Source organism: Pseudophryne corroboree, chromosome 2 (genome assembly GCF_028390025.1).
Source record: "Pseudophryne corroboree isolate aPseCor3 chromosome 2, aPseCor3.hap2, whole genome shotgun sequence".
Taxonomy (NCBI): Eukaryota; Metazoa; Chordata; class Amphibia; order Anura; family Myobatrachidae; genus Pseudophryne; species Pseudophryne corroboree.
This window is the reverse complement of record NC_086445.1, coordinates 875,915,278-875,936,270: the sequence shown is the minus strand read 5'-3', so window position 1 is coordinate 875,936,270 and position 20,993 is coordinate 875,915,278. Positions and strand designations below refer to the sequence as shown.

Below are 20,993 nucleotides of genomic sequence, written 5' to 3'. Positions count from 1 at the left end.
GTGTAGTTAATACTAAGGAACGCTTTATCTTATTATTTAAACCTCGAACATTCCATGTCAGAAATTTCAAATTAGCCATAGATCTGGTAATATTCTATGTAGTAACCTAAAGATACAGTCCAGCGAATATTCCTGGAAATTGTTAGTGAGGGTAATAACAGTGCTATACTACTCAATCCCTGATTCTTAATCGACAGTATCCAATGCATCAGACATACTTCCCACATCAAAATGAATGTACTCCAAAACAAATTTAAGCATGAGAAAAATAACAAACTATAGAAAGAAAAAAACTTGTGTAAGGCACAGCAACAAGCTGTTCGCTGAACTCTCCCCCCCTCCCCGTATACCACCCCTAACTTCGGCATACTTAAATCCCAAACTATCGTTTCTATCTCTCAAGGGCTAAATACTAAACAAAACCCTTAACCAAAGTCAAGCGATCAAGAGAAAGAAAAGAAAAGTCCTGAGCCACCAACGCCAAGGGGGGGCTCCCTGGACAATGGGTAGATGCCTCTGGTGGTCCCAACCGATCATTAGACAGTGCAGGGCCTCAATCCGGGGCCATCTGGCGCGCTCCCGGAGCATATCTGTCCAGCCATTGGGCCGCCTCTCTAGGGGAATTGAAGAATTTGGTTTCCCCGTCCGCTACCACCCGGAGTCGGGAGGGGAATAGCATAGAGTAGGAGACGTTCAGGTCTCTGAGGCGCCTCTTGATAGGCATAAACTGGGCTCGATCCTTCTGGACTTCCGCGGCAAAATCAGGAAAAGCAGACACGGTAACCCCGTTTCTGGTAAGGGGGCCTTTTGTGCGTCCCAACCGGAGGACCGAGTCACGGTCCTTATAATGCAGAAATTTGGCGATGGAGGGGCGCCAGGAGGTAGAGGACGAGATGGTATCCGGTGTGCACGCTCCACCGTAAACTGTGCCGTGAAGGATTCAGCGCCGTACAGTTCCTTAAGCCATGACTCCAGGAAGACCTCAGGCTGGGAGCCCTCCTCCTTCTCCGGCAGGCCCACAAATCGCACATTATTTCTACGCAGCCGACCCTCCATGTCTAGTAATTTGGATTGAAGGGATGTTACTTGCTGGGTTACCGTGGAAATAGATTGTTTCATAGGACCGCACATATCTTCCAGATTCGAGACACGGGTTTCTGCCTCTCCCACTCTCTCTCGTATGCGATGGACGTCCTGCCGAAGCAGTGAGAGATCACACTGCACTTTCTCCATCTTATCTGAAAGACGCTGTTCCGATCCAGCTATTGCCTCCAGCACTTGTTGAAGAGATGGAGCTGCGGGTGTGTTAGGGGATTCAGCAGCTGTTGCAGATGGGGAGTAGGAGTGGGACGGAGAGGCCCCCTGCGAAGCGGCCTGCGAGGCCCGTTGGTTTAGTGGGTTAGGTTGTCTGGAAAATTTCTCCAGCTTCGCCGCAGCCGTGCGCTGGCCGTCCCGAACCATGACGGACAATAGGTAGTAACAGACACTCCGGTATAATCTCAGGTCAAAAGCGTAAAAAGGAGACTTCAGCAATGAGTGAATTTTAGGGTTGTAATAAGCAGAAACACATCCGCAGCTGGTCTCCAAAGTAGTAGGCAAATGTAAAAGAAAGTACTGGCAACGTCCCAGAATATAGGTGAGAGCAGGAGCGATGCAGTTATTTAGTATGTAAAATAAGACCGCAACTGAAGTCAAAGTGTAATTTGATCCCAGGAGGTAGAAGTCACTCACCAGTTACATATCAGTCAGACTTTAAGTGAGAGTGTTCCCTCTATGACTGGAAGCAGCAGTCCAGAGCAGTGGGGCCGGGAATCTCCAAAATTGAGGCCGGGGATCCGGAGGAGGTATAGGCCGCAAATCCGGAAGTATGTCTCCTCGGCCGTACAGACCCCGGGGAGAGCGGGGAAATCGCCTGCCGGTGCCCTGCAGCGTAGGGAAGAAAAGCAGGGTATTCAGGCACACCAAAGGGGCCAGGATATTACAGGAGGATGTTTAATCCAGGGAGCTCTCGGGATCTGCTTCCTACTCCTGTGCTGCCGTGGCCACGCCTTTATTCCTCATGTTTAATGCCTCTGGTGTGTTAAAGATTCTTTCATTCCTGTTTTGAGAAAAGATCTATTATACAGTAAATTGGAGGTGCTGGTTTTCTTTTTCTTGAGATATATTATATATAGATATAAATATATATATTCCAAACAAATACTCTCCCTCTGCGCTAGTTTGTTAAAACTATCACCCTAAAATGAAACGTATATTTTTTGGTATAGGCAGCCTATTCGACTAAGTCCCCTGTTAGAAGGGACTAAAGATAGAGAATATGCAACAATAGAAGAATACTGGAGGTTTTTGAGGCAGGAAACTATGTTACTAGTCATAACTGCCATTTTTACCCATAGCTATTGACTACTTTTATGGGTCAAGCTGCTTTATTAGTTGACACAATAGAGTTGTCTGTGTTGTGAAGCTACCTCCGAACCAACTGTAAGGAGAAGGAGGAGATTGTTGTGAACCTTCAACATTTTGTATTCAGCGCTAAGAGTCATACATCTTAAAGTGTGGAATAATAATACATCTCCTCTGTATTGATTTGAATATGTTTTTAATAAATGTGTTATGATGGAACATGTTATTATTTTAGGTTAAAAAGTGACAACCAATTTAGGGTTGGAATAGTGGGAGTTGATGTGACTCCTTGGCGCCAATTCTTCTATTGTTGCATAAAGATAGATAGATAGATAGATAGATAGATAGATAGATAGATAGATAGACAGATAGACAGATAGATAGATAATAAAGAATGAAGGTCCGTTTTTCTGTCTGTATAATGTTCGTCTAGTTTTCCTTTGCATTCTTGGATCCCCATCATTTGTGCAATAAAATTGTACCCCAAGACTTGTGTATTAAAGAAACAGAATCTTTTAATATATATGGTCCAAAGTAATATTTAAAATATAGTAGTCTATTGATTGTAGGATGGTTGTATCCAGTCAGACAGTAGCTAAAATATTTTAATAGAGCTCTCCCACTGGCTGTTTAATACAGTTGGAAACTGCAGATGTAAATACCAGGTGTGCTTAATGATTATGGTACAAAGCAAGGCTCCCTAATAATGTGAGAAGCTGGCATCTCTGAATGATATCTTTCACTATATCAGAGGATCCCAAACTGTGTGCCGTGGCTCCCTGGGGTGCCTCGGGACACTTGCAGGGGTGCCCTGGATTGGTGGTTCAGGACCAAATGCTAATTATTTATGGTCCGTGTAATAGGAAAAACTAGTTCTTGTGGGGGTGTGGTATGCAAGGTCGACAGTAACTAGGTTGACCACTATTGATCGACAGTAACTAGATCGACAGGGTCTCTAGGTTGACATGGTGTAGGTGGACAGGTCAAAAGGTTGACATGAGTTTATGTTTTTTGGTGTCGTTTTCTCCGTACAGTGACCGAGAACCCCAATTAGTGCACCGTGTCCCCTAGCATGGCTTGCTTCGCTCGCATGGAACGTTAAGTATGAAAAAGGTCAAAAAAATAAAGAAATTGTGAAAAACTCATGTCGACCTTTTGACCTAGAGACCCTGTCGACCTAGTTATTGTCGACCTAGTTACTGCCGACACCGGATCCCTCCCTTCTTGTGGCTGCCAGACAGAAAATATGTGGACGAACAGAAGCAAATCTTGGCCCTCACCACAAAATTGAACCTCAGGAAGACATGTAAACACTATTTACTTAATTTAATATTTCTTTCTAAATTTCTCAATAAGAAACTTTTGGCCTAGGGGTGCTGTGAAAACAATTCTGGTACTTTTTAAGGCTCCGTGATTTCAAAAAAGGTTTGGGACTCCCTGGACTAGAATATTAAATATAAAAGTCCAGTTGAATTATTTTAGATTTTTATTTTGTTGGATAACAGTGTGTTGTAACAGGAGCAGACAGCACATAATTGCTGCAATAAGTGAACACATTTGAGATGTGAGGATACATGTTTATCTTCCACATGTGTAGGCATAGAGATTGCTGTGCAAGCCTTCCATGCTATACAGACAAGATGAAAGTGCTCCAAGCGTTTAAAAAATATATACAGATAAACAAGAGGGTAATACATTGGCCAGTGTAGGCCTCCCAATCCTCCCCGTGTGCCTGTATGACGGGACTGTGCTAAGCTTGACGTGCGTATTGGCAGATTCTCTGAATTTTTGCAACATTGGCCTTTGTTTAGCTTCATCTGCAGTTGTTTCATTTGTAAATGAGTGGTGCCTGGTACTCCCATGCCTTATCAGCCCAGTTTACAGTGAGAATTAATCCTTTTGAACAGTCTTACACCAGCACTGTTTTTTTACACATGTAATTTTAATGCTGCTAAGTCATTGAAATCCATCATGCCAGAGCACAGCGAATATGTTATCGTTAATAGAGTGTGATTGTAAGGTCATCAGAGAGAGACCATAGAGTAATAAAGGCTGGTGAGCGGAAGCTATAAAGCAGGCATGTCCAAATTGCGGCTCTCCAGCTGTTGAGAAACTACACATCCCAGCATGCACTGACACAGCTTTAGCATTCTCTTGACAGCAAAACTGTGTTAGGACATGCTGGGATATGTAGTTTCACAACAGCTGGAGGGCCGCAGTTTGGACATGCCTGCTATAAAGTAATGTCTTGAATGCTTGCAATGATTTACTCTGCAACACATTGGAATTGAAACCGCACAGGACCTGTTACCGATAGATAAATAGTTTATAAACCAACATACTAGCTGTTTCTGCCAAATTAATTGCTATCAGCTCTTGGTTGGTGGTGCTCCCAGATAACTAGTCCAAATAGACTCAAAAAGGGTTTTTTTTTCACAAAAGAATGCAAAAAAGGGAAAAGGGGGACTACAATGCCTTTTCTGGGGCACACTTATAAAATTATGAATTTTTTACTTGATTAAAAATTAACTTTTAATTCATCTTTAAAAATTTTTAAGTATAACAATTTTAACACCAAGTTTTGTGGCATACCCTACTATTCTGGTAATGTATATTAACACACCATATGTCATGAATTAATAATCAGCTCTAGCGAAAATATCAAATAACAATCTATATTTCTCATACGGTATCCGGAGACCTCAAATTTCTCTATGAATAAATTTAATTATAATGGTCTGATCATCCTATTCATCACCTCTCACCATCAAAACCAAAACAGAAGAAAAGAGAAACACCAATAAGCTCAAAAGTGTTTTTTGTTGGAGTTTATACGTACTCCCTTTTTTTAAAAAATTACTTAGCTGAGGAGTAATTTTTCTGCTTTGCTGCTCACCAATCAGTTGTGTGGGCAAGCAGTCTAGAAACAGCTGTTAGGTAAAGTTTTTGTAAGCACTGACTTGGTGTGTATAAATCACCCCGGTATCTCTAACTACATAGGCAGAAGTCCACCATTCAGTTGTGTGGACGTCCACCTAACCTGCAAATCTTAACTGCTCTGTGATTCTATGTAACAGCTGTTAATTAGCCTTTAAGGTAAATAGTACCAGTTGTCACTGATAATCTAAAATACAATTGCAATAACATGAAAAAAGTTCAAATGGAAATGGCTAGCTTAATTGAGTGATTATGTCAGATAATATACACTGTAGGTCATATGCGAAAATCCTCTGTCAATATGTTAAGTCTATGGATGCATGTGTACACAATAGTACAGAGAGATTAGTGGAAATATCTAGCTAGAATTGCATATTAAGAGATAATTAGATCCTTAGTGGAGAAATTTTAGTAAATCAGAGTGTAAGGAGATAGAAAGTCTTCTGCTGTCCTGTATCTGTTGTAAAAACATTGAATACAGGATGAGAGAGACTAAACTCCACTCTGCTTGGAAAAGTACAGAGAGGAGCTGGCTTCTGCTTTTTCTATATTACTGCACAGGGAACCCTGATGCTCTAATGGCAGTGCAGGGTAACCCGGCTGCAGAAATGAGAGAGCCCGTTCCTGTAGAAAAAAGCAAAAGCATATAGGACAAGAGAAATGCTGTTGTCCCTGTCTGCACTAACTAGTTACCACCAAAATCTCTCTGTATGATGAGCGCTGGAGTGCAGTGATGTGAGGCACGATCACCGGCGGCCGTTGCCCAGTGAGACAGACCGGAACCGGAAGTGACGTACGTTTCGCTTTACACAGCTTGATCACAGTTGCCTGGTGATAACGTTCCTAGCAGCCTGTCTTATACTAAGCGGACGCCATTTTGGCTGTGACCCTGTTATATATTGCAGACAGCGTACAGAATGGTCTAGGCACTTCTAGTGTCGGAAATTACATACTCAAAATAATGATATCCAAAGCGCCTAACCAACCCATTCTAAAGCCAAAAATAAAACAATCAACTATCCATTAAAAGAATATATTAATTCTATGGGAGGAAATGACTACATGACTCTCACAACAAAGATATGTAAATAAATATGAAAAATACAATAAGTCGCTATATTATATACAGACGGAAATAGAACCTATTGTGATGATACCATATAGTTTAAATTTAAACAAGACTACAATGCAGCCTAATTGTTAAATTATAAGATAATTTAACCAACTATGTCCCAAATTGATTAAAAAAAAGGGGGGGGGGGGGGGGGAGACATACAAACTATAGTCATTTTTTTATATATATATACACATTTTTTTCTTTTATTATTTTTTCCTTTATTTTTCGTATGGAATGGCTATTAATGCCATTCTTTGATTACTGCCATCCTTTATTGATTCAACAATCTGCATTTTGATAAAAAGAAAAAAATAATTTTGTGTTAAACACATCATAATATAAACCCTCTCTCTCTCTCCCCCCCCTTTTTTTTTTAATAAATTTGGGACATAGTTGGTTAAATTATCTTATAATTATAATATAAGGCATTGTAGTCCCCCTTTTCATTTTTTTTGCATTCTTTTGTGAAAAAAAACCCTTTTTGAATGATTTACTCTGTAATCGGTTACCTTTAAATAATATTTAGCATCTTTCTCGTGACATAAGTGATGGAGCCTGTCGAAAAATAAGAAAGCTAGAGGAGATGGTAGTATTAATAGAGAATTCCAGTAGAACTACGAGGGACCTGGATACCCTAATTGTTTAGCATTTACTCCGCCTCGCTGGCATCTGTACTGACAGCTGATAGGAGTTTGTTAGAGAGTTGTTGTTGGAGCTTTTTGGAACTTAGGGCCTGATTCAAGTATGAACGCAATGTCAATGTTATATGCTGTGGAGCATTTTTTTGACACTGTATATGCGTATAAGGTGAACTGGGCCCTATGGGCTTGTGGCGGCTGTGATGATTTCTTTGCAAAATAAGTGACAGGCAGGGAGTGTTTGTGGGAAGTAACGACAGAGTGGCAATTTACGCATGCATGTCTCGAACGTTTTGTGGGTATCACTGCTTGCTACTGCAATCCCATTCGCAGTTACAATGGCTCCGGCGTCTTACTTCCGACACCCATGATGCACAACCATAGGGTTACTGAAAGGGCAATTATAAGCGGATGTGTGTCTTCGGGTGCATCTTCGTACACAAGCAGCGGATCTGAGATGCCTTCAGTTGGCGACTCTATACAAATCCCGGTGGCTGCAACTTTGCATTATTTCTCACAGTCGCTGCACACTAAATTGCCCTAATCCTTTGCTAAAAATGGGCTTCTGCTTTAAGAACATCATTGAAAAGAGTGAGACTGGAAGTTCTGTCATTACCGTCATCCTCATTCATTTATAGAGCACCACAGAATCCACAGCGTGAGTATGTAATAACCGACTAATGAAAGCAGATGGCAGTTACAGCCTGCAATGTAGTCTGGTGTGAGTTCCATGCGTGTGAGTGAGGGAGCAAACAGTAGAAGATTCAGCACAGGACATAATGTCAGGGTTGCATCAGGTGGACACACTTCAGGGAAAGGGTAGAGAGGGTTACTAATCCATGAAAGGGTGATCATTCCAATAAACAATATGCTAGTGGATTTGGCAGAATCTGGTTTAGCAAAAAAAAGAAAGAAAAAAGGGTGTGAACATATGCCAACTTAAATGCCTAAAGTTGGCCATACACTGAAAGATGCTTCCAGGCAATCAGATAAATGAGAATGGTCTACAGCAGTAGTTTCCAAACTTTTTTCAATCGGTGCCTTAGAGTATCCGAATGTTTTTTACGGCACCCCGAGGCCAAAGGTTTCTTATTGAGAAATTAAGAAAGAAATATTAAATTCAATAAATTGTGCTTATAGGTCATCCTTAGGGTCAATTGTGTGGTGAGGATCAGGATTTGCCTCTGTTTGTCCACATATGTAATGATTGGCAGCCACCAGCACTGGTTTTGCTTATTACATTGACCATAAATAATTTTAATTGGTCCTGGACCACCAACCCGAGGCACCCCTGCAAGTGTCCCGAGGCACCCCAGGGTGCCACGGCACACAGCTTGGGAACCACTGGTCTACAGGGTATACACAAGAAGATAAAAGTGGACGATATGCACAATAAAGATAAAGACGTGCATATCGTCCAGTGTGTATGCATGATAAAGATGCGCGCTCCCGTGGGTCTTTATCTTTGTCTTCACGAACTGTACGTGCAGTCTAATTTAGGCTATATCTGTCATAACTGCATGCTCAGGGATGGGAGGGGTGACGTCACTGAATGATATCTTTCACTATATCAGAGGATCCCAAACTGTGTGCCGTGGCTCCCTGGGGTACCTCGGGACACTTGCAGGGGTGCCCTGGGTTGGTGGTCCAGGACCAATTCAAATTATTCATGGTCAATATAATAGGCAAAACCAGTGCTGGTGGCTGCCAGTCATAAAATATGTGGCCAAACGGAAGCAAATCTTGTCACTAACCACTCTACTGACCCTAAGGATGACCTATAAACGCGATCTACTTAATGTAATATTTCTTTCTAAATTTCTCAATAAGAAATTTTTGGCCTAGGGGTGCCGTGAAAAAGATTCTGATATTCTAGGGCGCCGTGATTCAAAAAAATTTGGAAACCACTGCACTATAGAATTCAGTGTGTATGCTCTGTATCGTTCATTCTGCTGCTGGGGACATTTCAAGGGAAATCTTTATCTTCATTGAGGCAAAATCTTCTTGTGTGTATGCCCCTTAAGAGCTGTAAAAGATCCTGAAGTGACCCCATACATTGAGAGACACTGAAGAATGCTGGGTTGTCGGATCAAACATGCCAGAAAATCATATCAGTTTTGAGCATTTGGCAGATTCTTTCATCCCCATACACTGGTAAGTGTTCAGTACGCTCATTCCTTATTTGATACATTACGTTTCAGTGTATGGCCACCTTAAGTCATACAAAAAGAATGGTACAAAGTGTAGCATCATACGAATAAGCAGTAGGACAGAATTGAAGGACCAGTAAGTCACTTTGTTCAAGGGGAAGTAAACAGCCTTGACCAGGACTTTCTTTTCCCTTACAGTTCATCTAATTTAACCATGTGTTTCCACCTTTTACACCATGTGTTGCTATAATTCTTTTTTGCTTTACATTTAGTGAGTTACAAAAATTCCTCTGACTTTTGGATTATTGTGTAACTGATCTTAATTAATATTGTCTCCCATGGGGAATTATTGGAAAACACCCTGTTAAATCACCCTTAACATTTTATCAATTTCCGTTGGCACATGAACATTATCACAATGGCAATGCCCTAGTTTTCCCTTTTCTTGCAACATCCTGGATAAGTTCCATATCTTGTGTACTGTGATGCTTGTAATATTCTGGGGGAAGGTATTTACTAGCCAAGAAAAAAAACTATTAAACCATGCCTTTAATTCTATCATTTATAGAGGCAAACCAGTTTTGGAACCGTATCACTTGACTGATGCGAGACACACCGTCCTTTTTATAGAGCCCTGTGAAGATTATAAGCCAGATAACAACATGATGGCAATATAATATAAAACCTATAACAAAGAGCAGTACAAAATATAAAACCGTTACCAGTCATTTCATAAGGATATGTAAACCCATTAGTTAACTAAAGGGAAGGTAGGGAAATGGCAGATGTCGATTATAACCTGTATAAGGGACTTGGCATGCTTAGATAAAAAGGGTTTTGAGTTTATGAGAACATTTCCTTTGTGTTGCCGTCACAGGACACCAAAGTGTTGTATTTGGCAAGTAATAAACTGGACTTTGATCAGCCATGATAGTTATGGGGTTCTTTACATGGAAGCAATGCAAACAACCTTAAAGATGTTCCAAGTTTTAATACATAAGGCTTGTTTCAAAGTGTTTGCAATGCCAATGTTTGAGTACTGACATCGGAATGATGGTCGCAATGCAAATTTATATGTAGATTGATTGACAGTTGGGCATATTTACTAAAGTGCCGGTTTATAGAAGTGGAGTTGTTGCCCATAGCAACCAATCAGATTTTAGCTAGTATCTTCTAGAAGGTGTTGGATAAATGAGAAGTAGACTCTGGTGGCTATGGGCAACTTCACTTCTATAAACCCGCACTTTAGTAAATATACCCCCCTCAGAGCATTTGTGGGAGGTAAAGAGTTAAACATAGGTGTGCCGCAACTGTTTCAGGGGCGTGTCAGCCTGTGACTATGTCTTTGTATGCAGCTGTAAAGGCTGTGATGGCTTACTTGCTTGATATGCATCAGTCAGTGGAGTCTCTGTACAAATACCCTCGGCTGCGGCATAAGCATACTTTTACAGATCCTCTGAGTACAAATAGTAGTTGTGAATGCTACTACGTTTACCTCTGAATCAGGCCCATAGTCACAGAAAGATTGGGTAGAATTTACCGTTGAGCCCTGTGTAAGTGTCACATTGTATACGTGGACTGTGGTTGCAGTTGTTATAATTGATGGATATGCGTCAGATTATCCACAGGTAAAATGTCACTTGAAAGGTGTTAGCCTATTATTTTTGTTTGTTTGTTAGTTTAATTATTTGTCCTTAATGGCAAAAAGCCATGTATATCTTTTTACTGTGTGTTATTGAAAAAAATAGTTATGTGCTCAAAGTATGTATAAAGCCCTCATCCATTTCTCTCCTGCTTACAATGGTTCCCTCACTCCTGCCTGCCTATTTCTCACTGCGAAGGACCAACGCATCTCTTCCCAACTACACCATGTAGACAAAAGTGATTGGACACTGACAGCAAATAGATCAACAAGATTTTATTGACGTCAGTATTTTGTATGTCCACCACGTGCAGTGATTACTGCAGACACCTTTCTTGGCAAACTGTCCACAAGTTCTTGGACAACAGCAGGAGGTATGTTTTGCCATTCTGCCTTAAGTACAGTGACCAACTGCGACACCAAAGAAGGCAGAGTCGGTCTAAAATGCATCCGTCGCTCCAATTCGTCTCAGTGGGGTTAAAGTCTGCACTCTGTGCTGACCAGTCCATCCTGGGTTACCGAAATCTCTGTATACCAGTCCAGCATCACCCTGGAAACATACCATTATGCAGCCTACGATCATCCTCTTTTCAAACTCGGCTTTCTGGCAGGCCATTTCGTTAGCAAATGATCTAATAATTCCCTTTCTACCCGTTTTACACAAACACGTGTCTGCTGCAGGAACACACCATTATGCTTGGGGTGGGGGTGTCCAATCACTTTTGGCTACATAGTATAATTACCTCTTTCCAGCCCATCCTCCAAGATTCCACCTGTGCTGATCCCATCACAGGAACTCACCCCTCCCTATCTGACCTCTTCCCAAACCTCTCCAAACCCATTTATTTATCAAAGCATACCAGCTCTCATCATAACCCACCCCTTTTGGTCTTCAGATTCTAATTCACCCTTTTGTGTCACCCATGACTGACTGTCCCTCCCCTATAGGGCCCACTTCCATTCTGTAATCTTGTCTTCCTTACTTATGCCATTATCTCCCTTATAGATAAAGTATGAATAGTAATAGATATGAATAAATAACCTGGGTAGCAAAATGCTCAGGTATTAAAACAGTGATGGGCAATACACTCAAAGCTTCCACAGGGCTACACATAACTCTTAAGGGCCCTACACGCTGGACGATTTTATCGACCAACAATATTATCGATGGTCGAATTTTTCCGCCAATGATTTTTGTCTACACACTGGACAAAATCGATGGGCAATTTGGACGATCTGACAGTACATATATCTATATCGTCCAAATTGACTTGTATGTATAAACGAGGAAAGATCAACGATGAACGATCGCGGGGCCGCGCATCGTTCATTTTTGATGCATACACACTGACTGATATGAACGGTTTATCGTTCATTTTTTAACGATATCGTTCATATTGATCATCGTTATCGGCAAGTGTGTAGGGCCCTTTAATCTTTCTAATAAGTAATACAGGTCGAGTCTCCCTTATCCAAAATGCTTGGGACCAGAGGTATTTTGGATATGGGATTTTTCCGTATTTTGGAATAATTGCATACCATAATGAGTTATCATGGTGGTGGGACCTAAATCTAAGCACAGAATGCATTTATGTTACATATACACCTTATACACACAGCCTGAAGGTAATTTTAGCCAATATTTTTTATAACTTTGTGCATTAAACAAAGTGTGTCTACATTCACACAATTCATTTATACACACAGCCTGAAGGTCATTTAATACAATATTTTTAATAACTTTGTGTATTAAACAAAGTTTGTGTACATTGAGCCATCAGAAAACAAAGGTTTCACTATTTCACTCTCACTCAAAAAAGTCCGTATTTCGGAATATTTGGATATGAGATACTCAACCTGTATTACATAAATCTCTCATTTTTAATCATAAGTAAGAAATAATCTCTCACTAGTCATAATAAAATAATGTAATTGGCACTGTTTTGGACAATAAGAGATTTCATACATATATTTGATGATTAGGTCCTAAAGCAAGTACAGTACCTAATTAGTGAAATGTTCAATTCATCTTTTAATGTATGGCTAAGGTTAGTAATTTTGTATTTACCTTTTCCTGATCTTAGTAAAAAATACAATTAAATAAATGAATCCTTTCAAATATGTTCTGGGAGAGCCTCTTCAAAATGTTATCAATAACATTTGGTTCATCACAGAAATGGAAAAGATTACCCATCAATTAAGACACAAGAGTGATAAATTACTTTTTGAGACCCCTGATTTGCTCTATCCATAATAAATACTATGCATCCTTTTAGCAAGTAATGAATGTAGATCTTTCATATTATTAGTCACCATTTCTAGTAGAGTACTACTAGGGTGTGTTAGTGGCCTCCAGCTTTTACTTTGTTTTTATGCAATATACAAGTTTGTAAGTAAAGTATGCATTGAGACTTCACTATAATAGAGAGAGAGAGAGAGAGGGGGGGGGGTGTTATTATTGACTACTTATCACTCTAAAAAGTAGAAGAAGAAAAAGGCTAAATATAAAAGGAGGTTTAATTGAGCATGACACTTTGCTGAAGCAGTCAGCTTCCCGATGAACGGTAACCCGGCGGTCGATATACCGACGCCAGGATCCCGAGGGAGGACACAATTCCGGTGTCAATATACCGACGCTAAACGGGATGTCCACATCAAAATACCGACAGCCGGAATACCATTCGTTCTGACCAGCGGGACGCGCTGCTATCCTGCCGCTGGGGGGGAGGGGAGGTTAGGTTTAGGTAGCAGAAGGGTCCACACACGGGATCATTAGGGTTATTGACCGGAGAGGGAGGATTAGGGTTAGGCACATAGAAGGTGAGGGTTAGGTTTAGGTATCGGGGAGGGTTAGGGTTAGTCACCTAGCGAGGAGGGTTAGGCACCACCGGGGAGGGTTAGGGTGGTTAGGTGGCTAAATAGGGGGCTGTCGGGATTATGATGGGCAGGATGCCGCTGTCTGTATACTGACAGCCGGCATCCCATCCATCAGTATATAAAACTGAACCCACACTTTGATATGTTCCATGCTATCGGATAGAAAGGGGCTTTAACTGCGCTGTATATGTATGTAAAAGCTGCTCAATATATGGTAACCTGATAATAGCTGTAGGGAATCTATTATCACGTTACATGCTATGTTTATGTGTGGCCTCCCAAATACATATTTTAAAATTAAATTCAGTCTGTTTGACTTTGCAAGAAAACAAAATAGTGGAAGGAGAAAAGATAACAAACATTCACAGGTGTTACGTGACATTTAGATAATTGTTGATGGAAAGGAGGTATCTGTTACATGCCAGGAGAAAGATCATACGTTCAGTTTTGTCTAAGGTTGTGGGTGATCCATGTGCAGGTTACCTAAACACAATTTCAGGCGCAATATAGAATTTAGGAGAGAATATGCTATTGTTTTACCCTTTTACTTCCATGTCTTTACTCTGTACCCGCGCTACATAAATCTGTCAGCACGAAGAATCTACTTTTCATATCTCCTGAAAGAGTTTGGTCACAAGAGCCTGATGTGCAATTATTTGTATTACTCTTGTATGATTCACGTGTACAGTCCAGCTGTATAGGTGCATGAACACGATGACAGGACAGAGAGAGTCCATTGTTTGGATAGGTGTACAGTAAATGCTGAATGAAGAACAACAGTGTAAGTGTCACCTGAATTCTGAGAGACCCTTCAATATTGAATGAAGCGTGACAGCACTGCAAATAGACTGGCTCTGGGCTTACTCCTGCTGAAAGCTGGAGTGTTGGGTCTCGCAGATGTTATATTGCTGTACTTTTCAGACTTCAAGGGCTGCTTGATATTGACATGAAGACCTGTGATAGAATATTTTTTTGTGAAAAATACATATTTTGTTTTCTGTTTGAACAATCTGACAGAACATTAACTTGCCACAAATGTATGTAATTAACTTAATTGTGGAATCATAGTATGCACAATGTAATGTTAGCTCAACAGATGTTCTATTCTTTTTCTCTAGTTGTCCGTTGGGGAGAGTCTCCAAAAGGAATCGGTAAAGAAACGCTTGATGAAACAGGTACTGTATGAACAGAGGTATTATATTTTACTAGAGTAGTTATAATAAGGCAATTACAATTATTACTTAATACAGCTTTTCTTTGAATTTATTGTTTCTTTTTAATCCTTGTTCAGTTGAATTTATGTAACTGAACTATTATTCAAGAACTAGGTGATTCATCTCTCCCTACGGGTGCTCTTCACGCCCCTTAACCCTTGCACGCCCTTGTGGCATGCAATATTTTGATTATATGGAGTATTACCTCCAATCATAATTTTGTGAGTGGTTAAATATTGCACGGACAAAGGGCGTGCGATGGTTAAGGAGCCGTAGCCCCTTGCAACGGCGTGAACAGCGCACGCAGGGCCCGATGAATCGCCTTGTAGGTGCTGTGGTTGGGGGAGTGGCGGGTGCGGGGGAGATGCGGATGGGGTCCGGGGGTGCAGCGGGTGGGGGATGGGATCCAGAGCCACCGCAGGTGGGGGAGGAGCGGTTGCCGGGGTGCCGCGGGTGGGGGAGGGGCGGGTGCGGGGGTGCTGCAGGTGGGGAAAGGGGTCCGTAGCCACTGCAGGTGGTGGAAAGGGGTGTGTGGGGGTACTGCGAGTGGGGGAGGGGCGGGCAATGCTTCTCCTGCTGCTCCTCCTGGAAGCAGCTAAGCTGCTGTCCTCCCTTTGGCAGTGGCTCTCCTGGAGACTCGCAAAGTAGCCAAGCAGCCAGTTACTATTGTTAGCGCCAGTGTCCAAACGTGCCGCACTACAGGGAAGAAGATGCATTCAATAAACTACAGCTTCCAGCAGGCCCTAGCACCGGAATGCTCCTGCGTTAAGGGCTACTGGGAGCTGTAGTTTTATATAGTGCATCTACTTCCCTGTAATGCAATGCGTTGGGACACCGGCGCTAACAATAGTGACTGGCTGGCAGAACTGACTGACTCGCTGAATCAATGTAAAAGGTGAGAGTGCTGTGCAGTGTCAGTGACACTGCACACCCACTGCACTGCACAGCACTGTCACCTTTTACATTGATTCAGCGTCCAGACATTACCCTCCGTGATATCACCCACTCTATCCGTTACATTAGCCATCTCGGGGCTTCCAGGCCGGCAGCCCAGATGCTGTGTTGCGGAGTCGGGGCTTCTGGGGATCTTGGCACGACTGTGGCGGTGAGGCATTTCTGTGACATCACACGCAGAGGAGGCTCCGGGACTCAGAGAGTATGCGGTGCAGGGAGGGCTATGAAAGCCTTCCGCTGCGCCGCTTTCATACACATCTATACCGGTGGCCGCAGCAGCTTTTGTTCCACCTGCGCCGCCGCTAGGGAGTGGAGATTGTTGATGCCGGAGGGGGCAGGTGGACTGGCAGCAGGACATAGGACGCTGCAGTAAAAGGATTTCTCCTACGTCCTAGAGGATGCTGGGGACTCCGTAAGGACCATGGGGTATAGACGGGATCCGCAGGAGACATGGGCACACTATAAGACTTTGAATGGGTGTGAACTGGCTCCTCCCTCTATGCCCCTTCTCCAGACCTCAGTTAGACTCTGTGCCCAGGAGTGACTGGACACACACTAGGGGAGCTCTACAGAGTTTCTCTAAAGACTTTATTGTTAGGTTTTTTATTTTTAGGGAGTCCTGCTGGCTACAGGCTCTCTGCATCGTGGGACTGAGGGAAGAGAAGTCAGACCTACTTCTTCTTAGTTCAAGGGCTCTGCTTCTTAGGCTACTGGACACCATTAGCTCCAGAGGGTTCGATAACTTGGTGCGCCTAGCTGCTTGTTCCCGGAGCCGCGCCGTCACCCCCCTCACAGAAACCAGAAGAAAGAAGCCGGGTGAGTATTAGAAGATCAGAAGGCTTCAGACGGCAGAAGACTTCAGTAACGGAGGTAAGCGCAGCGGTAGCGCTGCGCTCCATGCTCCCACACACCAATGGCACTAACAGGGGGCAGGGCGCTGGGGGGGAGCGCCTTGAGCAGCAGTTACTGGGGTCTCGTTTAGACTGGCAAGAACGCATATTTGGGCCCCGGGCACCGTGTACGATACCCCCGCCAGTATACAGCAGCGGTCGCGCTGCGCGCCATTGCTCCCACACACCAACGGGTTTACATGGGTGCAGGGGGGAAGGGGGGTGCCCTGGACAGCAATATATATATTGTTTGAGTAGGTATATAGTGCGTAGACACTATATACGGTCCCCTGCCTGCATATAAAAACTATATTATAATGGGGCTGAAGCGTGCCGAAAAGGGGCGGGGCTTAGCCCTCACAACAGTGTTAAGCACCATTTTTCTCTCTGTCCCCGCCAAAAATGTGTACAGTGCAAACGAGGGGGGGGGGGGGGGCACAGTGTTTTTAGTGTTATATTGAAGGAAATATAGCGCTATTTTTTAGAAATGGGCATGTAATCATTGTTGTGCATATTCCTCTGTGTGTTCCCTGTCAGATATACCCACTATAGTCCACATGTGTCGACATGTGTGAGTGCTCTGTCACAAACAGCTATGGGGATCACTGTCGGCATCGCCGACGCCTGTTGGTACTTGATACAGTAGATGCAGAGTCAACAGGTCAGTAGTTGTACGCTTGTCAAAAGTAAACACTGTATGGGAGACACAGTAGTATGTGGGTGACCCTGTCGGCACCATCTGTTATTACTAGGTGTAAATTAACATGCTGTAACTGCCTTATACCTGTATATATATTTATATGTATATGTGTGGTACGGTTCCATGGGCCTGTAGTTCGAGCACAGACATAGTAGTATGTGTGGGGGAGTGTTATTAAAATTATTTATGTATACTTCCCTCGGACCCCTCGGGGTCGCAAGAATGTTATTTTGCCTGGTTACTTCTCCCTGCTGTCGACGAATACTAGGTTTCTGTCGACCATAAGATTTCCTGTTAGATCCACAACTGGGGCTTTCAGTACATGGTCATACACATTCAGAACACATTAATGTCACTAGGGACCTGACGGTTCCGGACAATCCCTTATATGTATGTTATATATATATATGTATATAGGATATGTGTGTATTTGTGTATTACGTTATGTATATTCATATTATGATTTATAATGAATGCTGAAGTAAAAGTATTCCTTTTCATGTGCTGGTCGCTCTGTTGATAAAGCTCTAGGTCGGCCGTGATGAGTTGGTCTCAGATCCTCACATGGAGTCCGAATGTTTATTCTCTTCCCGCCGGGGATAGAATACTGTGAAAGTCAACTCCTGGTCGACACGGGGCCCTGTCACAAAGGATCGTACACAGGAAGCTAAGTGATATTTTATTTCTATGCTTTGGAGTTATTTGCATTACGTGCACATGGGGGAGTGTTTATATTCGGAAAGGCATCCGATAGTATTACCCTAAAAAGCAAGGGGAGGTTTCTGATGTTGATTCTTTTCTATAACATTGCGGCAGGCTACCGTGCGAACGCAGGAGGTGTGGCCGGGGGATTGCTGAGGCTGACTCCGAGAGATATGCCTCAGTTCAGTCAGTCTCGGCGGATACTACTGGTAAATCTTACTTTGTGAGTTAGACTCCTTCACAACGGTTGGTGACACATTCTGTTGTGGGCTACAATCATTTTAACCGGTTCGATCCAGATCTTTTTTCCCTTTCGGTGCAGATAGTGGAAGGTGAAAGGGTAAGAGTTCTGCAGCCTTGTTAGGTTCGCAGAAGTGGATGTCGTTTTCTGTTTCTACCACATCCACCGCATGTCGCTGGGTCTATCTGGCTGGAGCCTACTCCGGTGGGAGCTCGTCTACTGCTTTTCAGTCAGTCCGGGAATGGACTAGGACCTGTGAGTTAAGTATAGAATACAAAGGGGGACATTCTGGCGTTTACAGATGTTTCCCCTCACTGATTTTTCAAATAGATCTTGCCGTTTCCCCTGTGGAAGGAGAGGTAGTACGCGACGCCATACCAGATTTGTGTCAGGTTCAGGGCATTGTCCTCCTGTCCCTGTGTAAAAAAAACAACAACAAAAAAACAAAGATTTCTCTTTACGTGGTTGACCTACAGGATGGTTTCTCTCAGACCAGAGGGCTCCGGCATGTAAAGGTAGAAAAGGGGTTAAATGCGTTTTTCTCCGCATTCGACTTACCTGGGTTGATATCCAGGAATTGTCTTTGCCATTTCACCGGAGTGATGGCAGTATGATGGGTTCTTTCAATAATAGGAGCTATTGTCATTCTGTACTGAGACGCTCTCCTGATTAAGGCGAGGTCAAGAAACAAGTGGTGCAAATCGTTGTTTCTCTCTGACTGTTCTTCAACACAGGGAATGGCTGTTGTTCCCAACGACGCAGATGTCGGAGGTGGGTATCAGAGTAGTTACTGAACGGTTGAAGTTCTGTGTTTTCCTGTGGAAAGAGGTCTGAGGATCCAGAGTCGGATCAGATTTGCAGTGACAATCCATCAATATGTTCTGTTGATGAAGAGGCTTTTTCAGTGAGCAGGTCAAATGCCAGAGTGGTTTTCACGGGGCCAGTTGGAAATGTGGTCAGGGTTTCACCTGCACATGCGCCAGAATATAATCCTAATGGCCAGGATATCGCTCCTGTGGTGTCTGCCCAGTTCTCACCTCCTAGAGGGAAGAAGGTTCGAATCCAGGATGAGATCCTGGTGTCCGTGCATGCAGATCTCCGAGACTGGGGAGCAGTCCTTGCAAGGGAAGTATTTCCAGAGGAAAAGGTCAAGCTGGGAAGCTTGTCTGCAATAAGCTTTCTTGAATTAAGAGCTATTTCTCTGACGTCCTAGTGGATGCTGGGGACTCCGTAAGGACCATGGGGAATAGACGGCTCCGCAGGAGACTGGGCACATCTAAAGAAAGCTTTAGGACTATCTGGTGTGCACTGGCTCCTCCCCCTATGACCCTCCTCCAAGCCTCAGTTAGATTTCTGTGCCCGGCTGAGCTGGATGCACACTAAGGGGCTCTCCTGAGCTCCTAGGAAGAAAGTATATGTTAGGTTTTTTATTTTCAGTGAGACCTGCTGGCAACAGGCTCACTGCACCAAGGGACTAAGGGGAGAAGAAGCGAACCTACCTAAGTGGTGGTAGCTTGGGCTTCTTAGACTACTGGACACCATTAGCTCCAGAGGGATCGAACACAGGACCCGACCTCGTCGTCCGTTCCCGGAGCCGCGCCGCCGTCCCCCTTACAGAGCCAGAAGCAAGAAGGTGGTCCGGAAAATCGGCGGCTGAAGACTTCTGTCTTCTCCAAGGTAGCGCACAGCACTGCAGCTGTGCGCCATTGCTCCTCATGCACACCACACACTGCGGTCACTGATGGGTGCAGGGCGCTGGGGGGGGGCGCCCTGAGCAGCAATATTAACACCTTGGCTGGCGAACTGACACCATATATAGCCCCAGGGGCTATATAGGTGTTTATTAACCCCTGCCAGAACTTTTACAATAGCGGGAGAAAGCCCGCCGAAAAAGGGGTGGAGCCATCTCCCTCAGCACACTGGCGCCATTTTCCCTCACAGCTCTGCTGGAGGGATCGCTCCCTGGCTCTCCCCTGCAGTCCTGCACTACAGAAAAGGGTTAAAAAGAGAGGGGGGGCACAAATTAGGCGCAGTATATATATATATTATGCAGCTATAAGGCAAAACACTCTCTATAGGTGATATCCCTGTGATATATAGCGCTCTGGTGTGTGCTGGCATACTCTCCCTCTGTCTCCCCAAAGGGCTTTGTGGGGTCCTGTCCTCTGTCAGAGCATTCCCTGTGTGTGTGCTGTGTGTCGGTACTGCTGTGTCGACATGTATGATGAGGATAATGATGTGGAGGCGGAGCAAATGCCTGTGAATGGGATGTCACCCCCTGCGGGGTCGACACCGGTGTGGATGGACTTATGGAAGGAATTACGTGACAGTGTCAACTCCTTACATAAAAGGTTTGACGACATAGGACAGCCGGCTGCTCAGCTTGTGCCTGTCCAAGCGTCTCACATGTCATCAGGGGCTCTAAAACGCCCGCTACCTCAGATGGCAGACACAGATGTTGACACGGATACCGACTCCAGTGTCGACGACGATGAGACTAGTGTACCTTCCAATAGGGCCACCCGTTA

The 20,993-nt window shown here is 43.5% G+C and overlaps 1 protein-coding gene across 1 annotated transcript in view; it reads left to right on the top strand.

Moving 5' to 3' along the window:
* NSRP1 (nuclear speckle splicing regulatory protein 1) overlaps window positions 1–20,993 on the top strand; it is a 214,997-nt gene that overhangs the window by 170,646 nt on the left and 23,358 nt on the right. The window contains exon 3 of the mRNA XM_063955957.1: window positions 14,883–14,939. Within this exon, the coding sequence (XP_063812027.1) occupies window positions 14,883–14,939 (57 nt within the window). The remainder of the gene's footprint in view (window positions 1–14,882; window positions 14,940–20,993) is intronic.